We start from the raw sequence: 27,569 nt of genomic DNA, 5'->3' as shown, positions 1-27,569 counted from the left end.
CAGGAATAAAAACTATGATACTTGATTCATTTTCTCCCTTTGTGGATCTCCAACTACATATATATATATATTTTATTTTATATTAAACACGGATTACTAATGTGGTAAACCAAGCTTACTTGCACCAAGTACGTAAAAGACAAGTCTTTTCAGACAAATCCCAAAACGACTAATTAGAATTGTAAAAATGCCAGATTATATATTCAGAAGACAGGAATGGGGAGGGTCCAAGGGACCCAGAACCGGAAGTGACCTCATCAGTGGAGAATTCTGTCGTCTGGTCTGGAGCATTACCCAGAGTGGAAGCATTAGTAGGCAGCGCCAACTCTGCTCCAGCTGACAATTACAGTTAAATAAGCCCTTAAAGTTGTCTCCCAGGCGCACATGTGTGAAAAAATATATTTGTTGTTTTCTTTCTTGTGTGTCATTAAGGGTTTTTAGTTGTATCAGGTGAATAATTCTTGTAATGTCCTTGTTAAAAAGCCCAAGGTATCAAAATGCAAAAAGTGCATTTTGTCAGTATCAGTTTTGTTGGAATTACTAGTTGTAAAGCTTAATTTTGGCTTTTTATAGATTTAAGCTGATAGTATTACTCCACTGCTTATAAAGTGCAGAATTTGTTGTCACTTGATTAAATTTACAGAGTGAGATAAACCAAGCAGACATGTAAAATAGTAAAGAGAAGGCTAGAACACTCAGAAGAGAACAATGCCGCAGGAGTTCTACACATGCAGTGTTTATGAAAAGCAGAAACAAATTGGACTGCTTGAGGGAACTCCAACATGCTGTCATTTTAGGTTCTGCCAGAGAGGCCTTCAAGCTGGCTAAAGCTTGTGCAAGTGTCATGGCTTGTGGCCAGATCAAGACACCGCTGCCCTGAATTCATTGTTTGAATGTGGATACACATTTGCTTGCTTTTATTACATTTTTATGGTTGATTATCAGTGATGCTGCAGTGGCATAACAGACTGAATTCAAGTGTGTGTGTGTGTGTGCATGTTGCCACAGGGGGAAATTCATCCTTTTACAGAAACAGAAGTAATATTATACAAGCAACAGCAGCCATCAAACACACACAAAAATGATAAAAAAAAAAAGGACAAAAGTGACTGACTTGGTAAAGGAATTGAGAAGAAATACAGAAGAGAGGAGGCTCAGTAACCGGTCAGAATGATTGTCAAGCCTTCACTTTAGAGAAAATGACAAACAGCAGTGCAATCTGAACAGCTGCTTACTTGGGAGCTGTCATCAGGGGAGCCAGAATAAAGTAGTGACACTTCAGTCTAAGGCCAATGGAGTGTCCTTTACTCAAACACCCAGGTCAGTCCACAGTTAATAAGCCTGCCCACCCATGGTTGATATATGCTTGGGACTTTTATAAGAACACTGCATTTAGACTGTAATGCCTACCCTGGCATGTAAATATTAACTACTAGATATTTAAATATTAGGCTTCAGCACAAGCCCTGGAAGGCCATGGTGGTTGAAGCTTTTTTCTCTTACCAATCTTCATATTAGAAGCGAGGTCCTGCTGTTAATGATACAGGAAACATAGCATTTACAGAAGCTCAAGACATGTTACAGTACAGTTGTGGCCAAAAGTTTTGAGAATGACACAATTATTGGCTTTCACAAAGTTTTCTGCTTCAGTGTTTTTTAGATCTTTTTATCAGGTGTTTCAATGGTATACTGAAGTAGAATTACAAACATTTCATAAGTTTCAAAGGCTTTTATTGGCAATTACATTAAGTTTACGCAACGAGTCAACATTTGCAGTGTTGGCCCTTCTTTCTTTTTCCATACCTTTGCAATTCACCCTGGTATACTGTCATTTTGGACCCTAAATTTCAATGTTTTGTTCCCTGAGCCACTTAGTTATCACTTTTTCCTTATGGCCCAGTGCTCCATCATGCTGGAAGAAGTTTGGAGAAGGTGCTCTCACAGGATGTTCAAGAGGCGGGTGGACAAACAAAAACCCACAGATTCTGACAAATTCCAGGCATTGATTATGCAAGAATGGGCTGCCATCACTCAGGATTTGGCCCATAAGTTGATTGAGAGCATGCAAGGGTGGATAGCAGAGGTCTTGAAAAAGAAAGAAGGGCCAAACTGCAAATGTTGACTCTTTGCATAAACTTAATGTAATTGCCAATAAAAGCCTTTGAGACTTATAAAATACTTGTAATTCTGCTTCAGTATATATACCATAGAAACATCTGACAAAAAGATCTAAAAGCACTGAAGCAGCAAACTTTGTGAAAATCAACACTTGTTCTCTCTCAAAACTTTTGGCCTCGACCTTTTGTAACACAGACAACAATCCCCCTGAAACGTACACAAGAATTGCAAAAAAAGAAAACTTCTGCTTTCTCCAAAAATAAGAAAGAAAGCAGACCCATTAAGGCATTATAAAGGAGCCCCAGCCATGTTTCTTGACACACTTCTTCTGAGTAATTCGCTGGCTGAAAGTCAGCGAGAGGATTAAGCACATTGTTCATTATGGTTTTATCCTCATTCTCTCCTCCATCACTACCTCCAGCAGGTCCAGTGAACATACCATAACTAAGGTAGCCTTCTTGGTCAGCTTGCTGAGTCGCTGGGCCACTCCTGAAGTGATATTCCATCTTACAGAAGGTGTCACTATTCACATTAAAGGAATACAGTCTCTTAACAAAAGAGAGTCTTCTCTGCTGTTTCTTTTATTGATCTACTGTGTTACCGCGGCCTGTCATTTATGTGGAACCCTCAAGTATTTGTAATAGTGCACCACCTCCATATCCACTCTCTGAATAGTGCCAGGGTGGAGAGGCTCTTTGGTACAGCTAAAGTCAAAGGGCAGTTCCTTGGTTTTACTGATGCTGAGTTGTAGACGGTTCTCACCCTGACTAACATACTCCATGTACACCCCATTAGTGCAGAATCATCTGGGAATCTGCAAGTGACATGACCTAATGTTCTATTTCTAGCCCAAGGTGTACAGAGAGGACATAGAAGGAGACAGAACTGTTCCTTGTGGTGCCCCTACGGTCACAAACTGCTAGTATATTGTGCCATACATGCAATTAAAAGGTAAACTGGTCCCATATTGGCAAAACAAAAGAATTTGACTTCATGGATTATATTGTCATATAAAATCAAGTTAAGCACCTTGGTTTTATAAGCAATGATTTTTAAAAAAATCACTTTTTTATATTAAAGACACATGAGTGCAGTTTTTCATTCTGTTAATATCTGTGCTTTTTACCAGAAGCAGCATGTTGTCACTGCCTTGATATTTGGATTTTGCGGCCTTTGTGTTTGACCCATCAGTGACTTGAAGAATGTGTTATGTGTCACACTGTGAGATGCCAGTGCCCATGGTTGGAGCAGGATGGTTAGAAATGCTGCCACATAAGTTAAGGGTTACCAGGTACTGGTGATGTATTGATTGCCTTTTCTATGGGACGTGGAACATCTGAACTAGAAAATGCCATTCACATCATTTGAGGAGCACCAGAACCGTTCACTGCGGAAACCCAGCATTAAGGAACAAAGACTACCATGCTATGCAATGCATGAGGTGAAATGGTGAAGTCTGAGTCACGTCTGCACTGCCTGGCCTCTTTGCATCACTCGAGTCTGCTTAAAACAGGCTGCATCCAAAAAAAGTTTTTAGGTCATTTAGATTTTCTGAAGCGTAAAGTAATCTAAAAGCAATGAATATATTATTCAGAAAAAAACCTCTCCCGAATGAATAGTGCTGGCTGTTGAATGTATTAATATCACTGCACTGCCCTTCTTTGCACTGTCTCAGTATCCACTTTGAGTTGGCACAGATTCTCAGTTTTTGTATTTTAAGCCCAAGTTAAATCCTTTCTTTCCTCTCTGTGTTATTTGTATGAAGCGGAGCAATTGGCATTGGCATTTTAATGGCTTGTACTCTGTATATCATGGCTAAGGACGTTCATCAAAGGATATTTAAAATTCTGTTATGTTGGAATGTTCCAGAAGGGGGCCTAGTGGTTACTAGTCTGTTCAGTCTCCCAGACTGGATATACTTTATTAATTTCCAAGGGGAAATTGTCTTTTCACATGAACTTTGGGGGTCAGAGCACAGGGTCAGCCGTTGGAGCAATTGTCAGGTTAAGGGCCAAACGGCGTATGATCCCTTCTGGAAGTGTATCAAGATTTGAACCAGTAACCTTCTAGATAGTAGAGCAGGTCCGTAGTCACAGAGCCACCACTCTACCCTAGTTGTAGGGGTCTGCAGTGAGTGATGCCACAGACCTTAGATGATTTCAATGCACTTTAAAACTTGGTGGCCCTGCCCTGTGAGTTTGTGTAGCTGGGCTGTTGTTGAGCAGCAACACTTCATGTTGACTGAGGTAGATCTGGCAGAACAGAAGTTTTACATGCTGACATATGGCAATAGTGGTCTCCTGTGACAGTGCCACTTTGAAAGTCGCTGAGCTCTTCAGTGTTTGTCAGAGGAGAATACGTGGCTCTCTGCTGATTTTTGGCACTTGTTAACAATGTGTGCAGCTGAAACATCAGAACTCAGTCATTTGAAGGGGAGTCCACATACTTTTGGACATGTAGTGTACATTTGTTCAGTCATATTATTGTATGGAATGTTTAATGTACATTTCTGTTACATGGTGAGCTCACATTGGCAGGAGTTGAACCAGCCACCTTTGGGTTTAAGGACTTGTTTCTTGGTCACTGCAATAAGGGGCCTTAATAGAAAATCTATGAAGTTTGAAGGACAATTATTTTGGGTAAAAGGTTGTTTTTCTTTTTTTTTTTTTTGCCAATTTGTTAATTTAAATACCATACCATAAACAGTATACAGTAATCCCTCGCTATATCGTGCTTCGACTTTTGCGGCTTCACTCTATCGCGGATTTTATATGTAAGCATATTTAAATATATAATGCGGATTTTTTGCGGCTTCGCGGGTTTCTCTGGACAATGGCTGGTACATGCTTCCTCGGTTGGTTTGCCCAGTTGATTTCATACAAGGGACGCTACTGGCAGATGGCGGAGAAGCTACCAAATCAGAACACGCAGTTAAGTTCCTGTGTGCTGATTGGCTCAGCAGCAGAGCACCGAATTCGATTGCGCTGCGTTAACCACGTTAACGTCTCGCTCATTCATCATCAACGTGTTTCGCTGTGTAAAGAGTTAACTTTTTTTGTGCTCTTTTGTGTTTATCTTTGTGCGTAGTCAAGCCCTTCATTATGGCTCCAAAACGATCTGTCTATCGTAATGGCTGTAACATACGTGATATCGGAGACGCTCGATATCTTTAAAATAATATTTAGGTTTTACTGTATATAAACCGTGTGTTTACATACATAATTATAACGAATCTTACCTAATACCAAAGAGAATGCAAAGGGTTTATGCTGTATAACTGTGTGGGAGAGAGTTTATAAAGGGCTTCAAATATCTAAAAATAACCAGTTTTTACTTCGCTTATTTTCACCTTTCGCGGGGGGTTCTGGAACGCAACCCCCGAGATCGTGGAGGGACCACTGTAATCTGTTTTTGATTTATTAAATGTTACAAGAATTAGAAATGTACACATCTGTGATTATTTTTTTTTTTCCGTTCATTTTAAAAGAGACTATATAAACTCTTTAAAAAGTGCATCTGACCAAGGGTGCAGTTTTTAAGGTGGGGTGATAAATAAACTTTCTTAGTGCTTGTTGGTTAGCTACAGTCTTTAGATGAGCTGTTGTGATGATTGATTATAATCACAAATGACCAAACAATTTTGATTTTTAAATTTTAAAAAAAGTTGAATTAATCATTGAATTAACTGTTAAAATAAAGGCTTATAGTTTTCTTGTGTGTGTCACTTATGGAGCTGTTTTGTTCATCATAATCAAAGGCCGTGATTTGCTCTTACACCCACCTTATACGTTGAATGCACGCTAGGTGCTCACAGCTTCCGAAAATGCTAATCCATCTGCACTCGACGTCTGAAAACAGGGACACCAACCATTCAACATGGAGTGAAAGTCAATCGCAGGGTTACATTCGCTGTCACCAAACTAATTAAGAATTTGCAGTCAAACTCAATACAGTATGTATATCCTTTGACGGTGGGTGAAAATGTACAGTTTCTTGTAAATTGTGTTTGAAGCACATGAAATTTCCTCAGAGATGGCGGCCAGGCCATCATCTGAACCCAGGCAGCAACAACCGGACACTAACCTCTGCACATTCTAGAAGCAGAGCAGCCATAATGCTTAATCTGATGTAGTTAAATGGAGTCATCTGGGACTTTTGGTTTTTTTGTAAGTCATTTTTTGATCTCCTGCAGTGCATGAGGCACTGATTTAGCCAAAACTCTGTGCAGTTTTACATTGCATAGGTTGGTTGCACTGCTGCTGGTGGTCTGGTGGTCTGGTGGTGGAGTCACAAGTACAAGTGCCACCCATTTGAGCTGCTTATAATTTTTTTTTCTTCCCCTGCAGGATTCAAGTGCCCAGTTTGTTCCAAGTTCGTCTCTTCTGATGAAGTGGACTTACACCTCGTAATGTGCTTGACAAAGCCAAGAATAACATACAATGGTGAGATTTTATTCTTACTAGTTTATCACTTGCATTTTCTTTGTATTATTTAAGAACAAATTGTGATAAGAACAAGCCATTCACTCCAGCCAGCTTATCCATCATATTCGCTAAGATTGTCAAAACTAACATTGGTCTTTCTCAGTAGGAGGTCTGAAACTCGAAAATACACCTTTGGTGTATTCAAATCTAACATTTCAATACTTTACATTTGCTTACATTAAATTTCCTCTGCCACAATTCTGCCCAAGGTGAATACTTGGGCTGTTGTGTCCCACATGACGTTCCATGACATTCTTCTGTAGAAAGTTTTTTTTTATAATTTTGTTTTAGTAATGATACACTCAAAACAAAATGGATTTTATTGCAAAATTCATTTCACCAATATGCTAGAAAGGCAAAGAACTTACTTTAAGAGACAAGTAGATGATTTGTGCGAACCCATTTTGAGCTTTTGCCGAAGTATACAAGTCTGTCTGCTGCACTCGGCATACAATACAAGAAACACACCATGGATCCTTCCGGGATGCTGCATTTTCACAATCCCAGACTCTATTTAGCCTCGCTGCCTGTTTGCTTAAGTGATAAATCAGTGTGTCACTTTTCCAATAGTAGTGCATGTAGACATGCTAGACTGGAAAATATGAGATCTAACACATTAGAGATAACACACCTCATTTTAAAAGACATTATTTAGGTAATAAATCAGAAAATGTTCAGTTCAGTGAATTTATTACTGTATTGCATGTCTGCCAGGCTCTAAGCAGTGTGCAAACACAAAGGCGTTGTATAACAGGTGAAGTTACAGATGATGCCATTATTCCTTTCAGTACAATGAAAATCATTTGTTACTTGTCACTCTAGTGCAGAACCATGCAGCATCAATAAAGTACAAATTCATAAATAAATATGTAACTGTTACAAAACAAAAATACAGTACACTGAGCAAACGTCATAGGTAGTTTTACAATAATTGTCTTAGATGACCATTTAATAATTTTTGGATAAGTGTGTCAACAGAATCGAGCTCTTTTTTTATTTGAGTTCCAAATATTACTTTTGCTAAAAGTGAAGCAATACAGTAAGATGTATGAATTTCCTTAAAGAAAGAGACTTGCATAGTATCCAGTCCAATTTAAAACCCAACCAGGTGTAGGTTGAACCAAGTTGATGAACTAAAACAGAAGCAGATGTATAGAGGGAATAAAACTGGGCAAAAGACCACCATACTAAATAGGTGAGGTTTGGGTAGATGTGGCAGTTATCCTGCATAACTTACACCACAGCAAAAGTGAGCATATCGACAAGACACAACATGCCCATTTTGCATCATCAACATCTCACCCAAGCAGGCGGGTGTATCTAGATGTGTCATCCAAGCTTTTCTCCAGAAGCACAAACGGGCAAGGTTGTGGACCAGAAATGCTATGGCTGGTCATGGAAACTGAGTGCAGCAAGTAAGAAATACTATATGTCCCATCAAAATCAACATGTGTCCAGCACTACTGTCGGTACAGAAATGGAAAGGGAAACTGGGACCTTGTGGTACACCCATGTACAGTCTGGAGAAGTCTTATCAGAAGTGCTTCAACAAAAAGTTACTCCATGTAGGTGGAAATAAAGCCAAATGACTCAACAATACAAGAACTGGGGAGCAGAAAAATGGCAACGGGTGTACTAAACTGTTACGTCAAAATCTGGACATTTTTGGCTATAACAGAAGGAAGTTTGTCCATCAAAGGGCTAGAGAATGATACATAGATGAATATCTGCAGGCAACAGTAAAGCGTGTTGGAGGTTCCCCCGCAGGTTTGGGGCTGCATTTCCGCAAAGTGAGTTGGTGATTTGATGAAAACTGATGACCCCCCACCACTGCTGAGGCATACTGTTAATCATCATGTAATAAAATAATAATAAAAATCAGGGTGCTGTCTAATCAGTCCAACTTCATTTTGAAGCATAACAATGAGCGCAAACACATGGCCAAAAGTCATAAAATGAGGAGCAGGGAATCCTGCAACAGATGGTGTGATCCCACTGAGAGCTGATCTCAACATCATCAAGCCAGTTTGGGATTGCCAGTAAAACAAAAGTCTGCAGCAGACCTGGGGCAAGTTCTACAAAAGGTTTGGAAGAGCCAACCATGTGAAGACCTTACGAATATGCACACAAGTAGACCTTATGAGAATTCCAGCTGTTTACTGAAGTTTCTAGGAAGTTTATTGATTAATGAAAATTTTTCATGCCATAATTTTTAATAGCATTCCCACTTTACAGCATTTTTTCACAAGTGTCTTAAGACTTTTGCACAGTACTATCTATCTATCTATCTATCTATCTATCTATCTATCTATCTATCTATCTATCATATAGTGCCTTTCACACTATCTATCTATCTATCTATCTATCTATCTATCTATCTATCTATCTATCTATCTATCTATCTATCTATCTATCTATCTATGTATCTATGTATCATATAGTGCCTTTCACACTATCTATCTATCTCAGATATCAGTTACAGAGCACTGTATGAAGTATTGACATTTTCCATAAACACTATCATAATAAAACTATTTAAACTGACTGCACCACTAAAAACAAACAATATGCCACCAATAGACATAACATTCATCATCTAACCCGCTATATCCTAACTACAGGGTCACAGGTGTCTGCTGGAGCCAATCCCAGCCAACTCCGGGCGCAAGGCAGGAAACAAACCCTGGGCAGGGCGCCAGCCCACCGCAGGGCACATACACCAAGCACACACTAGGGACAATTTCGAATCGTCAATGCACCTAACCTGCATGTTTTTGGGAGGAAACCCACACAGACATGGGGAGAACATGCAAACTCCATGCAGGAAGGACCTGGGAAGCGAACCTGGGTCTCCTAACTGCAAGACAGCAATGCTACCCACTGCGCCACTATGCCGCCGCATATAACAACTCAACTTAAATTACACCACCAAATTAAATGCTTGCCTAAAGAGATGAGTTCTTGACTGCTCTTTAAATTGTCTGATAGAAACCTCTGCATGCAAAGCAGGAGGAAAACTGTAATCTTAGTTCAAAAGACTGAAAAGCCCGATTACCGATTAACAAATATCAGGCACAGACATTCTGCATGCATCAGACTGTATTTGCACAGTGCTTCCATAGCACCATCAGATGGGTCACTTTTTCATATTAACAGCAAAATATATTTAAAATTTATTATCTCAATGATATTGAGGCTTTATTACCATCTTCCCAAGATGCATGTTGTACTGATGTTCATTTTATAGCCTCAGATACCAGAATTGATTATTGTACAGTTACACTACGTTTGCTATAATAATTAACTATTAAACAACAAGCAAATATTTATCAGTCACCTACTATAAATACCTTAATGACTCTTCATGTCAAAGAGCCTTTTAAGAGCCGGTCTTAGCTTTTCTGATGGTATGGTCTTAACATCTAGCTAATAAAAAGGTGTATGTGGCTGGTAAAAGTGTCTTTATTTAACCCAAGCACACTGCTTCCCGTGCTGCTAGAAAGAATTCAGTGTTTTAAGTGAACCTGAAGTGAGCAGAGAGAGAGTGAAGACATTTTAATACATTACAGGGGTGGGCTTTTTTTCAGGCTTGTTTGCTGTTTAATGGTGTGTGCCTGGTGGTCATTATCATTAAGGTAAAATGCTGAGGAGGTTCTGGCCAGTGAATCAAAATCATTTATGTTCAATGAAGAAGGTGGAATATGAAACAACCCTTTACCCTTGTTTGAACACACAGCATGTGGGATTGTGTGAGTTTGACATTCCTGCCTTTATGTTTTGTGGAGTTGGAGATTTTTGGCCATTCGTTTATATCTGTAAAGAGGCCATTGAAGAATAGATATAGTGAATTCAGAAAGTATTCAGACTATTCAGGAAGACCTTTATCACATTTTAATATGTTGCATCTTTATGCAAAGATTGTTTTAATGTTTTACTCTATCAAGCAACACTGAATACCCCAAGATGACAAAGCAAAAACAGGATATTATTAGAATTAAAAATTGAAATATCCCATTAATGCAAGTCTTCAGACCTTTTGGTGTGATGTTTGAAATTTTACTCGGGTGCGTCCCATTCTTTTGCTCAGCATTGAGATGTTTGGAGTTCTCCCGTGGTCAATTCAGTTGTCTGAACATGAGTAGGAAAAGAACGCACAGGGTTTGTTAAATTCAACTCTTAAGCCTCCTGGCCTTCCTGTTTGCCCCTTGTTTAGCCTTTGGTCTTTATCTCTTTTCCCATCAAGCCATTGTCATTAGTTACTAGTATACTCAATGTATACTCAATGCTGGTGTTTTTCGAGCCTGCACCCAGTAACCCTTCAGGGTTAGCTTCTGCAAGTGTTTTCCAGGTTACCCAGCCAGCACTCAAGGATCTGTTGGTATACCTGAGGAACTCCCTTTAGCAGCACCAGACTTTCCTGCAGGCTCCCCATACCAGAGAGTTTGTCCCCTCCATTATTACTGTGTCCTCTAGTGGCCTGGGGAACATTAGCATGGGTAACAAACGTGATCATTCCCTGTCCCATTTTCATAAGTAAGGAAAAGAGACCAGCGAGAGCAAAGCCAGTTGATGATTTGGGAAGCTGGAAACATGAAAAGGGAAAAGAGAAGAGCGACTAGTTTGATTCCAGGGCTACAAGGGGATAAGTTATGAGGAAAGATGAACAAAGCTGAGCCTTTTCATTTTAAGCAAAAGGATGTTAAGAGGAGACATGATTGAAGTGTTTTAAATTATGAAGTGAATTAGTCCAGTGGATCGAGACTGTGACTTTAAAATGAGTTTATCAAGAACACGGGGTCACAGTTGGAAACTCGTTAAGGGTGAATTTCACACAAACATTAGGAGGTTTGTCTTCACACAAACAACCACAGGCATGTGGCATGATAAGTGACGACAAAGTAGTCTGGTGGACAAGAGGACTTTAGGGACCTTCAAAGCTTGACTTGATATTATTTTGGAAGAATTAGGTGAATAGAACTGGCAAGCTTTGTTGGGCTGAATGGCCTGTTCTTGTCTAGATTGTTCTAATGTTCTAAAGAGGTATTTGTAAAGTATAACTAACATCAGAAAACAACAGGAACAAGATCTCTGTACTTAAAGATGGGATGTTAAGAGTAGAGGAGGTGGAGGACATACTTCTGGCAACTAAAGAGAATAGTAGGGGACAAGCTGAAATGATTTGGAAGGTAGAAGGACCAGTGATGGAGATACCTAATGCCATGTGTATTTTTAATCTTTGTAAAATGAAGGCAGGATAAGCACTGGGACCCTCAATATACATACAGGCTTTGACGAGAAGGAGGACTGACTGCTGCAACTGATGAAGTTGGCATGAGATTTGAGGGAAATGAAGTGAAAAGATGAGTAGAGAAACAGGAAACTGTTTTTAGATGCTCTAGATCAGGGGTGTCGAACTCCAGGCCTGGTGGGCCGCAGTGGCTGCAGGTTTTCATTCTAACCCTTTTTCTAAACAATGACCACTTTTCAAAGCTAATTGATTTCTTTTCCCTTCATTTTAATAGCCCTGTTTTTAAGGATTCAGTCCTCCGAATTGATTCGTTTATTCTTTTAGAGCCAACAGATGACCAGCTAAATTGGGGCTTCAAACTCCAACCAATTTCACTCCAACCAATCTATTAATGGGGAGTTGATTCTTGCTGTTAATTAAACCCGTTACTTAATTCCACGACTAGTTGCTGCTCTCATTCTGCCACAGCAGACATTTCCCAAACTGTTGATTTTTCTGTTTTTTCTAAGAACACTGTCAAAATCCTTTGGTGACCTGAGAGTTCGACCTTACCGAGACCATCACCTTTCCTTATCTTCAGGTATTGTGTGACGGGCACAGGTGAGCTGCTCATGTGGCGGCTTGTTTCGTGTCTCATTATTGTTTGGCTGCTAATTAAGGAAAAAGAGACAACTGAGGGGTCTGAATCAAGTTAATTAAGACTAAAGCAAAAGAAGTTAATTAGCAGAAAAATCTGGTCACTAATTAAGAAGATGGTTAGAATCAAATCCTGCAGCCACTGCGGCCCTCCAGGACTGGAGTTCGACACCTGTGCTTTAGATTGTGTGGTTAATGGAACACATTCAGAAAGTCTTAGAGTAATGGAATACTAAATGATAGATAAAGAGAACTGAACTTGTGAGTGCAGATGGTCAACAATATAGGTTTATTAAATGTAAAGACATGGTGCAATATTGTGCATCGACTTCAGGAAAGAGCTTAAAGGGAACTGAAAGGCTGTGCTAAACATTTATAGTTCTGCACAAGGCCTATGATAGCCTCAAATGATGTAATGTTTTGCTATCTGAAGAAGAGGAACATTCCAGAAAAACTAGTAGAACTGGCATATGTGTGTGTGTGTGATCAGTAACAACAATAAGTACTGCATATACCGTAGAGGCCGAAATGTTTCATGTGCCAGTGGGGTAGGGTGGGGTTTGGCTCTTGGCCTTTTCCTTTCTGACGCTGTGGTAGATGTTCTTAGTTAGGGTACCAGGGTAGTGCATTATTGTGTGGTAACAGAAGCTCACAAGATCCGTTATTAGTTGACCTACTTCCATGTCTGTCATAATGAGAACTAAAACTTGCTCCTTCAAGAAATTCTTCTCATATCTTTGTTTGGTTCTATAATTAATTAATTAGAATTGCAAATGTGCATTTTGTTTTGCCATGGTGGCATTTTGAACTGTTGTCATCTACACACAATCGTGGGTTAGTAAAGGACATTTCCCGTAAGTCGCACTGTTCTGACATCTCTGTCAGTATTTAAACCTTCCGGTTCAGAAGATCACCAAAATTTCTAACAACAAAGATCTTTCTATATTTTGCTTTGTTACTTGAATGTCTGTTTATGATCCTTTGATTTATAATAAATATTCTTCTTGTTTTGGTTTTGCTGTTTCTGTCTTTTTGGTTACTGACTTGTGCCTGTTCTCCGGACTATGTGCTCTCTTTGTCCACTCCAGCGCTTCAGATTAGGACGCGTTCACATAGACTGGGGCAGACCAAACAGGTACAACAACAACAACAACATTTATTTCTATAGCACATTTTCCTACAAACAGTAGCTCAAAGTGCTTTACATATTAAAGAATAGAAAAATGAAAGACACAATTATAAAACAAAATAAATCAACATTAACATCGAATAAGAGTAAGGTTCAATGGCCGGGGGGGGCAGAAAAAACAAAAAAACTCCAGACGGCTGGAGAAAAAATAATGACCCCAAGAAAATAGAGCCAAGTGTGTCATTTGCCTTACTGTCACTTACCAACAGAGTGTTACTCCTTCTGCCCGTGCTTCTCACTGTTGGATGTGTCCCTTCTCTGTGTATAAATCTGTGTTTAAATCTCTGATAAAAACATCCTAGTCTCAAAGTCAGAAAGCTTCACACTGATCAAATAAAGTATCTATCTATCTATTATATAGTGCCTTTCAAATCTATCTATCTGTCTGTCTGTCTGTCTGAATCATATAGCGCCTTTCCTGTCTGTCTGTCTGTCTGTGTTGGAAAATGTAAGATTCACACTGTCGAAGAAACGGTGATCTATTTATTTTTTTAGTGGAGATTCTAGGGACTAACCCAGCCTTTGGCCCCGACCCTCACGCACTCACAAACTGAGACAAAAAGCCACCGGAAGTAAAACAGCAAATAAAAAATGTATTGACAATAATAAATAAAAACGGCAATCCCACTCCAGTTTCCCTGGCGATTATAATTTAATACAACAAACCACAAACAAAAACCACACACAGTAAAGTCCATTAAAAAAACGGCAACAGATGTAATGTAAAGATGAATGTGAATAGTCCAGAGATCCGCACGTTGAAGGGGAATGTAAAGATAGTCCTACCGGTAGTTCCTTTCTTCACAGGACGGCCATAAATCCACATACAGTCCTCATGTAACAGGCAGACAGTTCAGACCCCGACCAAGAAACAATTGAGGACACAAATGAGAAAACACAGCAATCAGACGAGAACTTCTGACACGAACCACAAAATACTTTTTTTTTTTTTATTCTCTCCTTGGTTTCACTGGACTCCTTTTAAACGCCATGCTGGCCTCCTTGAACCCAACAGCCCCTGAACCCTCAGAAGAAGACCAATCAGAGCCACTGCAGGGACTGCTGGGAGTTACAGTTTCAAGCCCCAGTAGCATTCAATTGCGTTCAAGGACTGTGCAGGCCCTGTAGTGGACAGAGTTCAGTAGGTCAGTTGTAAATCTTTACCATCCATTTCTGGGATGTGGAGGTCAGAGGCCACCCCACTGGGGATGGGCAATTGTCCCTGGGCAGTGGTCTGGTTTGTCACAGGGACACACACACACACACACACACACACACACATATGCCTCATATTCACACATAGTGACAATTTGCCAGTGCCAGTTAACATAACAAGATAACATAAATAAAACCCTTTTGTAATTCCATCTGGGCTTGTGCATGTCTGGGCATTGTAATTTTCATGAAATGGCTTGCAAAGCTTTTCAGTTATGACAAATGTTGGGGAAATAATAGAAGTGAAACTTATTTTACAGCAAGTGACCATTGTGGATATCAGGTAAATGTGGCACTCTGGTGGTAAATTATAGGGTGACCAGATTTTCAAAGTCCCAACTTGGGACACTTGTTTAGCATGTATGCCTATGCAAAAAGCCCACCCTTGCTTTTTTTAATGACTGCTTTATCTCATTGGCATCGGAAAGAGATAAAGGCATTAAAAAAAAAACAAACCCTTTCATAAATGAACACCTAGGAGCCCACACAGTGCCTGAAGTGCAAACAAATAAATGGAACTGCGGTCTGTTTTTGTCTTGCTTTTTAGATGTCCTTATGATGCTTCTCATATTTAACACACCGTCTTAATTAAGTTTTCCCCGTCTGATTTGTGACTGTGTTATTATTCATGTATTACATTGTTGAGATGTTGTGGAGTTTTCTACTCCTTGGAGTTTCATAAATTTATTCTAAATATATTGTGAGGATGCTTGTGTCAGCAGAGGAATGTTTCATTAGATTGACAGCCTGCTAAAACCAGAACATTTTGATATTCGTTAGCTATTCATTGAGATGCATCGCCTTAAATCGGGACTGTCACTATACTAGGGGACGTCTGGTCACCCTAGTAAATTATAGTGTCAGTGAAGTAGCCAATCATTATAAACTGCAGAAAATGGAGCTGTGAGGTTTGGCTTAGTGTAAGGTAAATACTAAGTAAATGTTTATTTGCTCTGTGCACTGTGGCTTACATGCCACCAGATACTTCATTCATATCTATGCCACCGTTTGTTTTCTGTGCTTGCGTTTTATCCTGTTACAGTTCAGAAAATAATTCAATTTACCTGTTATCAACAACAGGAACAACATTTATTTCTGTTGCACATTTTCATACAAATAATGCAGCTCAAAGTGCTTTACATGATGAAGAAAGAGGGAAAAAAAGACAAAGTAAGAATTAAAATAAGGGAGCAGTAATTAACATAGAATAAAAGTAAGGTCCGATGGCCGGGGAGGACAGAAAAAAACAAACAAAAAAAACTCCAGAAGGCTGGAGAACAAAATAAAATCTGCAGGGGGCCACAAGACCACCCAGGCCCCTCTAGGCATTCTACCTGACATAAATGACCTCAATCAGTCCTCATGTTGTGACTTAAAACATCCAGAGAAGTGAGATGCTGGTGCACTGCTTCTCGTCTGTTTGCACTCAAGCTGCTGGAAACAACTTAACTAATTTGTCGTTCTTGTCGCATGGTTTGTTTCAGTTTTAAGATAGACAAGCTTGGAAATTCCCCAATGATTTTCAGTTAGAGATTTTGAAATTTTATAACTGTGTACAACACGTTCTGTTAAAGATGTCTGAAAGAATATTAAACTGCCTTGACAAATTTCCTTGACGAATAATTGTGCCACGCTTAAACAAAATTGGTCCACAGGGGCAGAGTTGTTTTATGTGGACGGATGGAAGCACAGACAGACATGGACTATTGCAATAGGTGCCTCATCCATTACTTGTGAATGCACCTAAAAATGATACTTTCAGTTAGGATATATAAGGATGTATCTGTGTGAGGCGGACGGAGCATCTTCAGGCCAGAAGTCAGGATGGTGCACAGTGATGTGTAATAGGTGTGACAATAAGACATCATGGAACAAATGATGGTGGGTGTCAGGGTGGTATATGAAAAATTGAACATCATGCTAATTAAATGTAAAGATCTGTTTTACTGTAATAAAACCAATGTTGATGTATGATGAAGACATGTGGGCAATAAAGAGAAAAAAAGTTTGAAAGAACCAAAAGGGAGACTACGCTTCATAACAGATTGAGGAATGAGTAGGTTAGGAGAAGTGCAGGTGGTAAGGATCAGTGAGAAGATGTTAAAAAAAGCTATATGACAATCGAATGGGGATATGGTAAGGATAAACGATAGGAACTTTGGAGAAGGCCTATCACATAGAAAAAAAAAATCAGGGCTGAGGGGTTGAAAGTTTGTTCAGAGACAGTAGGAGGACACATACGAGGGTGTCTTGATTTGGCTGGCAACTTTAATTTTTTCCCCACTCTTCCTTGGTCTTTTACATTTTTTTGAAAGTTGTTTTCAGAGTCTCAAAGACCAAAGAATCCAGTGGTTATATCTATTTTTTTTATTTCCATGTTAATGATGTTGAAAACGGTGGACATATTCTGTGCAGTTTCCACGTTGTTGCTGTGTCACATCATCAGCACAACTGTATGAAGGTCAGCTTGTTCATTTCCGTGATCATTTTGAAATTTCAGATTCCTCTTAAAAAAGTTTGTTCCAGTTATGAATACTTCTTCTGTTCTTTGACTTCATTTAATGCCTGTTCGATTTGCCTTTGGTCACGTGTCCCCTTCTTGTGTACAATATCCCATGCCGCATCCCAAATTTGATCTTTGATTGATATCAGCAGCTTTGTTTACTTATTTCACGTCTGCATGGTTTCTGCTTCTCATCCATCCATCCATCTCCATCCATCCTCTTCCGCTTATCCGGGGTCAGGTCGTGGGGCAGCAGCTTAAGCAGAGAGGCCCAGACTTCCCTCTCCCCGGCCACTTCTTCCAGCTCTTCAGGGAGAATCCCAAGGCGTTCCCAGGCCAGCCGGGAGACACAGTCCCTCCAGCGTGTCCTGGGTCTTCCCCGGGGCCTCCTCCCGGTTGGACGTGCCCGGAACACCTCGTCAGGGAGGCGTCCAGGAGGCATCCGGATCAGATGCCCGAGCCACCTCATCTGACTCCTCTCAATACGGAGGAGCAGCGGCTCTACTCTGAGCTCCTCAACTTATCTTTAAGGGAAAGCCCAGACACCCTGCGGAGGAAACTCATTTCAGCCGCTTGTATTCGCGATCTCGTTCTTTCGGTCACTACCCATAGCTCATGACCATAGGTGAGGGTAGGAACGTAGATCGACTGGTAAATTGAGAGCTTTGCCTTACGGCTCAGCTCCTTTTTCACCACAACAGACCGATGCAGAGCTAACATCACTGTGGACGCCGCACTGATCCGCCTGTCAATCTCACGATCCATTCTTCCATCACGGCCTGATGAAGCAAACAGGACAACATCATCTGCTAAAAGCAGTGACCCAATCCTGAGTACACCAAACCGGACCCCTTCAACACCCTGGCTGCGCCTAGAAATTCTGTCCATGAAAGTTATGAACACAATCGGTGACAAAGGGCAGCCCTGGCGGAGTCCAACTCTCACTGGAAACGAGTTCGACTTACTGCCGGCAATGCGGACCAAGCTCTGACACCGGTTGTACGAGGACCGAACAGCCCTTACCAGGGGGTCTGGTACCCCATACTCCCGGAGCACCCCCCACAGGATTCCCCGAGGGACACAGTCGAACTCCTTTTCCAAGTCCACAAAGCAAATGTAGACTGGTTGGGCAAACTCCCATGCACCCTCCAGGATTCTGCTAAGGGTGTAGAGCTGGTCCACTGTTCCGCGACCAGGATGAAAACCATACTGTTCCTCCTGAATCCGAGGTTCGACTATCCGACGGACCCTCCTCTCCAGGACCCCCGAATAGACTTTTCCAGGGAGGCTGAGGAGTGTGATCCCTCTGTGTTGGAACACACCCTTCGGTCCCCCTTTTTAAAGAAGGGGATCACCACCCCGGTCTGCCAATCCAGAGGCACTGTCCCCGATGTCCATGCGATGTTGCAGAGACGTGTCAACCAAGACAGTCCTACAACATCCAGAGCCTTAAGGAACTCCGGGCGTATCTCATCCACTCCCGGGGCCCTGCCACCAAGGAGTTTTTTGACCACCTCGGTGACTTCAGTCCCAGAGATGGGAGAGCCCACCTCAGAGTCCCCAGGCTCTGCTTCCTCATTGGAAGGCATGTTAGTGGGATTGAGGAGGTCTTCGAAGTACTCCTCCCACCGACCCTAACGCCCCGAAGTCGAGGTCAGCAGCGCACCATCCTCACCATATACGGTGTTGACACTGCACTGTTTCCCCCTCCTGAGACGCCGGACGGTGGACCAGAATCTCCTCGAAGCCGTCCAAAAGTCATTCTCCATTTTCTCTCCAAACTCCTCCCACAACGAGTTTTTGCCTCAGCAACAACTAAAGCCGCATTCCGCTAGGCCTGCCGGTACCTATCAGCTGCCTCCAGAGACCCACAGGACAAAAAGGTCCTATAGGACTCCTTCTTCAGCTTGACGGCATCCCTCACCGCCGGCCACCTTACGGCCACTGCTCCGGTCAGCCGCCTCAACAATAGAGGCACGAAACATGGCCCATTCGGACTCAATGTCCCCACCTCCCTCGGGACGTGGTTGAAGTTCTGCCGGAGGTGGGAGTTGAAGCTACTTCTGACAGGGGACTCTGCCAGCCGTTCCCAGCAGACCCTCACAACACGTTTGGGCCTACCAGGTCTGACCGGCATCTTCCCCCACCATCGAAGCCAACTCACCACCAGGTGGTGATCAGTTGACAGCTCCGCCCCTCTCTTCACGTGAGTGTCCAAGACATATGGCCGCAAGTCCGACGACATGACCACAAAGTCGATCATCGACCTGAGGCCTTTTAGTTTTTTTTTTTTTGTTTTTTTAGTTTGCTATTTTGATTTATAACTTTTCAAAATTCCTTTTGCATTTAAAACTGTTGCTTCCCAGTAACAGCAGTAGATAGGGAGACGAGGAGATGCATCAAGGCAGCTTTACTCTTGGAAATGAATAGTAACAGGGACGATGAAGATCAAAGTGCACACTGAAATAAACTTGTGCCACCCATGGCAAATCCATCACTTTTTAGCAGTGTCTGTAAAGCAGAATTGGCATAGAAAATGGATGTCAGAAGTGCTTTGTTAGCATTTCTCTCTTTATGAGAGCAACTGTAGGATTTTGATTTGTCTCTGTACAAACACGACATGCGTTGATCTCTAGGGATTGGAACCTTGATAACCCATTCCAGCCAAATCTGCCCATCCTTTTAAAATTGAGCAGTTGAAATTGAATTCATACACTAGGCGAGCTCTTTCTTTATATACCGTGTGTTGTTGTTATTCATGTTCTTTTTCCATTCCTTGTCAGACTCCTTTACTAAATGAGTTCCTATTCCTTTGAGTCTGATTAACGTTTGGCTTATAAACAAAGAGAAGAGCTGCAGTATTATACAGGGAGGAGCACTGAAGTCATGATTACAGTGCAGGTTTCAAGCTGCTCTTCAATACTTTGATCTGCACAATAATTTCATTTATTGTTCTCAGCCTTTTAAAATGAAGGGTTTTTTATTTTTATTTTTTTTTCCATTTTTTTGATTGTTTGAAACTTGCAGCCATGTGGAGTGCCAGCTTGCTCTGCACTAGCTTGGGGTATCACTCTTATATTTCAAGCACCTTGTAACTGTCATTTTATAAGTACAGTCATCCCTCACCTATCGCGGGGGTTACGTTCCAGAACCAGCGAAAGGAGAAAATCCATGAAGTTAAAAACAATATGTTTATCTGGTTATTTTGATATATTTGAAGCCCTTATAAACTCTCCCACACTCTTATAAACATTTCCTGCACAGTTATACAGCATAAACCCTTTGCATTCTCTTAAAACATTATTAGGTAAGATTTGTTGAAATTATGTATGTAAACACACTGTTTATATACAGTAAAACCTAAATATTATTAATAAGACATCGAGCATCTCCGATATCACATATGTTACACGTTATGTTACAGCCATTATGATAGACAGGCCACCAGCAATAAATACGTACAATGCAAGAAAATGCACAAAACTTAACTCTTTACACAGCGAAACACGTTGATGCTGAATGAGCGAGACGACACTTCCTGGTTAATGCAGCAGAATCGAATTTGGTGCTCTGTCGCAGAGCCAATCAGCACACAGAAACTTACAGTAACTGCATGCTCTGATTGGGTAGCTTCTCCGCCATCTGCCAATAGCGTCCCTTGTACGAAATCAACTGGGCAAACCAACTGAGGAAGCATGTACCAGAAGTAAAAAGACCTGTTGTCCAAGCAAAAAATCCGCATTATATATTTAGATATGCTTACATATAAAATCCGCGATAGAGTGAAGCCGCGAAAGTCGAAGCGTGATATAGCGAGGGATTACTGTATTGTGCATTTCAGTAGTGGTTTACGTGTCTTGTTAACATATTTGACTTCCATTTAAAAGCAGTTAATTCAGTTACGTTTTCTTTAACTCCCAAGCTGGGCATTCCAAAGTTCACCTTTTATTTATTGTGGCACAGCTGGTACAGTTTTTAGCATTCCTGCTTCTTAAGTCTGATGTTTTGTGTTTTGAATCCTGCACCCAGGTTGCTCATTGTTGGACTAATTGGCCTTACTAAATTGGCCCTGTGAGAGTGTGCTTTTGTGGACCCTGCAGTGGTCCACCTGCCCATCCTAGGTTGCTTTGTGCCTCGCTTCTGAAGCTGCTGAGGACATCACTGACTTCTGCAGAGAAAAACCCGTATGGACACAGGGGGAACGTGTAGCTCTGCTTCCTGCGTAGGCTGAGAAAAGCCCATCTTCCACCAGCTATTCTAACAACATTCTACAGAGGAACCATAGAGAGCATCCTGAGCCACTTCATCACTGTCTGTTTTGGGAATTGCCCGGTCCGGGATTGTAAAGCCCTACAACAGCTGGTGAGAAGATCATCGGTGTCTTTCTTCCTTCCATCATGGACAAATACACCACACGCTGCATCCACAAAGCCACCGGCATTGTGAATGACCCAACACACCCTTCACACTCACTGTTTACACTCCTGCCATTGGGGAAAAGGTACCAAAACGTTAGGGCCCTCACCACCAGAATGTGTGACAGTTTCTTCTCCAAGCAGTCAGACTCCTGACCACTCATGGACCGACTGGTCTGATATCTGATGTATGTGTTGTGTTCTGCTCTGCAATGTTGCACATGTTTTTGCACATTTGACTGACATGCGCCTTGTTCTAGATTATGTGTCTTTATGTTACGTGTCGTGGATTCTTCGTTGTCCTGTGTTCTATGTAGCACCCTGGTCCTGGAGGAACGTCGTTTCATTTAACTGTATGCTGTATTACTGATTATGGATGAAATGACAGTAAATACTCTTGAATTCTGCATGTAACTTTTCATAATTGCCCCCTTGGGCACAACTGTTTATGCCACAGCCAGATAGTTTCTCACTGCAGTTTGGAGATGTCTTAGCCCATACCTTCTTGCACAACTGTTCAAACTTGGTCATATTTCTTGGTTTTCAAACACATTTGGTTGTGTTTAAGTCTGAACCTTGGCTTAGGCCATTCCAGTACTCGGTTTTCTTTGCCCATTTTAATGGACTCTTGCTTTTGTGTTTTAAAATCTTTGTGTTACTGCCTGTCCCAGGTGTGCTAGAGTTACACCTCATGGATGAATGGCTGTCTGCTTTTACATTTCATGATAAATAATTTGAGGCCAAGCAGAATTCTGAGCTCCATATGCTGATTCAACATAGCATGTCTGCACCATGACCAACTACCGTCATTCTTGATTGGCGATAGCAGCAGAATGCACCTATCCTTCATGTGTACAAATATGAGAAGAGATGTGCTGTTGCGATTTGAAAGGCACTTTGTGTTTTAAGTGTCAGATAAACAGAGATAGTAACTGAACAAAAATGAAAACTGGCTTTATCGGCAATAGCTTGGAGACAAGACAATTGCAAGTTTTTTTTTTTTTTTGTTTTTTTTTTTGTGGGTCTGCTAAATAATCAAAATGACATTCAGAGAAAAAAATTCATGCAGTCCTTCTTGTATTCCCAATTCCATGGCCTAAAGTCTCAAGACTGAATAAAGAGTTGGATAGTCAGGCAGTCAGACTGGTGGGGCTTGTTTGAGATTGCTTGAGGGTGTTTGCAAAGTGAACAAAACTGAGCACATGTCTCCTCGCATATGAAGCAAATGGGACTTTCTGGTTCAGTCCCCACTGCTGAGTGCTTTTTCAGCCATCAGTGAGCAGCTTTGCCTGCTTGTAATGCATGTCAAGAAAACTACTTTACAGTTAGTTGTAAACTGATTTGGTATTTCTCACTATACACAAAGGCAGCATATGAAAAAAATGGGTTTGTGTTTTTCTTTTTCTCCTACATCCTAAAGATATATGTGTTAATTTAACTGGCCAGTCTCATGTGCCCTGCGTCTGTGCATGAGTGTACCCTGGCACCTTGACCAGGGTTGTTTGCTGTCTTGTCCACGGGGCTGCCAGGATTGACAACATCTGAGCTGGATTTAGTGGATCCGAGAATGTTACGTTTTATTATCTAAATACAGTGGCATGCAAAAGATTTGGCATCCTTGCTTAAAATATCTTGTTACTGTGAATAGTTAAGTATGCAGAAGATTAATCGATCGCCAAAAGGCATCAAGTTAAAGAAGACACATTTCTTTATTATTTTAAGCAAGATTACATTTTTACTTCTATCATTCACGTGTACAAAAACACGAAAAAAAATGTAAAGGGCCTGAAGCAAAAGTTTGGGCCCCAGCAAGGTTAGTACTTAGTAAAACCCTGTTTGGCGAGTATCACAGCTTAAAAGTGTGTTTGTAGTCGGCTAAGAGTCTTTCAGTTCTTACTTGGATGTCTTTTCGTCCTTTCATCCTTGCAAAAGGCTTCTAATTCTGCAAGATCCATGGGCCGTCTTCTGAGATCACTTCACACGTTTTCAATAATGTTTTGGTCAGGGAACTGTGAGGACCATGGTAAAACCGTCCACTTCTGCCTCTTCAGGTATTCCATTGTAGATTTGGAGGTGTGTGTTTTGGATCATTATCTTGTTGTAGGACCCATCTTCTTTTAAATTCAGCTTTTCTTTAGATGGTATGATGTTTGCCTCCAGAAGAAGTCCTGAAGTTTAAATAAGACTGGTTCATGCAAGATCCTCTTTAGTAATGCTCTTATCATTTGCACCCGATTCTGGTTTGAAGTAGTGATAAATGTAGGGCTGCTCTTACCTTTTCCACATGTGTAATTTCATGTTTGTGTTTGTTTGTATTACAATGGACTCCAAAATGTAAATGTGGCCCAATGCTTGTTATTTTTCATCATCTTTCTCTGTAAGTACTATTTAAATGAAGAGCAACTCCTGATATGCCACATTTGTTAAAAAAGAATAACTCATTTCATGGAGTGCACTAACATTTTCTCATGATGGTATGTTACATATGCTACTTAACAGACAATAAATGTAAAGAACAAAGCACGGAGTTATATTGGAATACTTTTGTGTATTAGTAAGTACACATACCATGGCATGCTGGATGAACTGTAACTTCTGGATGGTCTTTTGGGGGAACCCAACATAGAGTTGCAGTAGTCCAAATGGGATGTGGCAGATGAAACTTAATAGAAGTATACATACAGTGCATCTGGAAAGTATTCACAGCTCTTCATCACTTTCTCCACATTGTGTTATGTTACAGCCTTATTCCACAATGGATTAAATTCATTTTTTTCCTCAGAATTCTACACACAACACCCCATAATGACAACGTGAAAAAAGTTTACTTGAGGTTTTTGCAAATTTATTAAAAATAAAAAACTGAGAAATCACATGTACATAAGTATTCACAGCCTTTGCCATGAAGCTCCAAATTGAGCTCAGGTGCCTCCTGTTTCCCCTGATCATCCTTGAGATGTTTCTGCAGCTTCATTGCAGTCCACCTGTGGTCAATTCAGTTGATGTGACATGATTTGGAAAGGCACACACCTGTCTATAGAAGGTCCCACAGTTGACAGTTCATGTCAGAGCACAAACCAAGCATGAAGTCAAAGGAATTGTCTGTAGACCTCCGAGACAGGATTGTCTCGACGCACAAATCTGGGGAAGGTTACAGATAAATTTCTGCTGCTTTGAAGGTCCCAATGAGCACAGTGGCCTCCATCATCCGTAACTCGAAGAAGTTCAAAACCACCAGGACTCTTCCTAGAGCTGGTCGGCCATCTGAACTGAGCGATCGGGGGAGAAGGGCCTTAGTCAGGGAGGTGACAAAGAACCCGATGGTCACTCTGTCAGAGCTCCAGAGGTCCTCTGTGGAGAGAGGAGAACCTTCCAGAAGGACAACCATCTCTGCAGCAATCCACCAATCAGGCCTGTATGGTAGAGTGGCCAGACGGAAGCCACTCCTTAGTAAAAGGCACATGGCAGCCCACCTGGAGTTTGCCAAAAGGCACCTGAAGGACTCTCAGACCATGAGAAACAAAATTATCTGGTCTGATGAGACAAAGATTGAACTCTTTGGTGTGAATGCCAGGCGTCACATTTGGAGGAAACCAGGCACTGCTCATCACCAGGCCAATACCATCCCTACAGTGAAGCATGGTGGTGGCAGCATCAGGAACTGGGAGACTAGTCAGGATAAAGGGAAAGATGACTGCAGCAATGTACAGAGACATCCTGGATGAAAACCTGCTCCAGAGCGCTCTTGACCTCAGACTGGGGCGACGGTTCATCTTTCAGCAGGGCAACAACCCTAAGCACACAGCCAAGATACCAAAGGAGTGGCTTCAGGACAACTCTGTGAATGTCCTTGAGTGGCCCAGCCAGAGCAGAGCCAGACTTGAACATCTCTGGAGCGATCTTAAAATGGCTGTGCACCGACGCTTCCCATCCAACCTGATGGAGCTTGAGAGGTGCTGCAAAGAGGAATGGGCGAAACTGGCCAAGGATAGGTGTGCCAAGCTTGTGGCATCAAAAAGACTTGAGGCTGGAATTGCTGCCAAAGGTGCATCGACAAAGTATTGAGCAAAGGCTGTGAATACTTATGGACATGGGATTTCTGAGGTTTTTTTTTTATTTTTAATAAATTTGCAAAAATCTCAAGTAAACTTTTTTCACGTTGTCATTATGGGGTGTTGTGTGTAGAATTCTGAGGAAAAAAATGAATTTAATCCATTGTGGAATAAGGCTGTAACATAACAAAATGTGGAACAAGTGATGAAGCGCTGTGAATACTTTCCAGATGCACTGTATAAGGTATTACATTTGGAAAGTAAAAATGTTATTGTGAGTATACAGTGGGATGTTTGAAGGATTTATAAATCACAGTGAACGCTTCACTATCAACTTCCAGGCATTGTTCAGAAGCCATTAAGAAGATAGGTTATATAGCGCCTTGACATGTGGAGTACAAGTCCGAGGAGGTTAAGCTTAAGCTGTATAACACACTTGTGAGGCCTTACATGGACTACTGTGTTTTATTTTGGCCTGTGTGCTACAGAGAAAAGCACATAGCAGTGCTAGAAAAGTCCAGAGAACAACTAGGCTGATTCCAGGGCTACAGGGGATAAGTTATGAGGAAAGTTTAAAGGAGTTTAAGCAAATTGAGTTGAGGAGGAGACCTGATTGAAGTGTTAAAAATTTTGAAGGGAATCAGTCCAGTGGATTAAGATGGTGACTATAAAATGAGTTTATCAAGAACACTTGGGACATAGTTTGGAAATTTGTGAAGGGTGGATTTAATTTGGATATTCGGACATTTTTCTTTTACACAGATATCCACAGACACATAGACTAAGTGACCGAGTAGTGTAGTAGACAGCAGAACTTCAGGGACTTTCCAAACTCAACATTAAGCGCAGAGGATTGGTGAGCTTTGTTGTACTGAATGGCTTGTGCTCATCAGAGTTTTTCTAATGTTCTCGTATAAAAGAATGGATCTGGTATTGACAGAGATGACTTGAGTTTGGATTTATTCCTGAGGTGATACAGAGGCAGTATGGCTATTTATTATTAAACTACTAACACTGGAGAGCATTTTTGCTTTACATTAATGACTGGCAAGTTGTCTCAGTAACTACACACAGTGTCCCATCCATGGCTGCTCCAATTCAACTTGTGGTTGAGATCTCCTTTCTAGTTTTAATTTTACCAAACTTTTTTCTTTTGCTGCTGTTTCCACCTCATTTGGTATGCATTGTGTTTGCTATTCTTACCCGTTACAGGGCTTGACTGTGCCAGTGTACATTATACTGTACTCAAGCATGGATCCTTGTGTTTCACTGTATCATTTTGCAAAGACGAGCGTAATCTAGTCCAGCACCGCCCCCCCAACCCCATGTGCCTGCACAGCATTTCTTGCACTCGGGAAGGTCGAACACAGGATGACATAAATCGCATCTGTAATTGCTGCAGTCTTGTGACTGTCAACGTTCCTGCTGTAGGCCAGATACTTCTGGTAACCGAGTGTCCTTTGGATTCAGCTTTCAAATGCAGCAAGTTTAGCTGCGCCGTTGCATTACAGCGTTTTTATTGTTGTGCCGTGTGGTTTGAAACTCCTCGGGGATAGTGGCCTGTTTGAACATTTGATCATTGTAAAAATTTGTTTTCTTACTGCCAGATGCGTCAAGAATGATTAAGGACAGCTGGGTGCCATTATTTAGTTTGTTTTGTAATTAAAAACTTTTGGTTTAAATGTTGTTGTGTGTTTAGAAAGCTCAGA

General features: G+C 41.2%; 1 protein-coding gene across 1 annotated transcript in view; it reads left to right on the top strand.

The window, feature by feature from the left end:
* Positions 1-27,569, top strand: part of LOC120516136 (E3 ubiquitin-protein ligase znrf2-like) — a 183,039-nt gene that overhangs the window by 124,909 nt on the left and 30,561 nt on the right. Inside the window, exon 2 of the mRNA XM_039737596.1 lies at positions 6,465-6,560. Coding sequence (XP_039593530.1) covers positions 6,465-6,560 — 96 coding nt within the window. The remainder of the gene's footprint in view (positions 1-6,464; positions 6,561-27,569) is intronic.

Source organism: Polypterus senegalus, chromosome 15 (assembly GCF_016835505.1).
Source record: "Polypterus senegalus isolate Bchr_013 chromosome 15, ASM1683550v1, whole genome shotgun sequence".
Classification (NCBI taxonomy): domain Eukaryota; kingdom Metazoa; phylum Chordata; class Cladistia; order Polypteriformes; family Polypteridae; genus Polypterus; species Polypterus senegalus.
The sequence above is the reverse complement of the archived record's forward strand: the minus strand, read 5'-3'. Positions and strand labels throughout refer to the sequence as shown.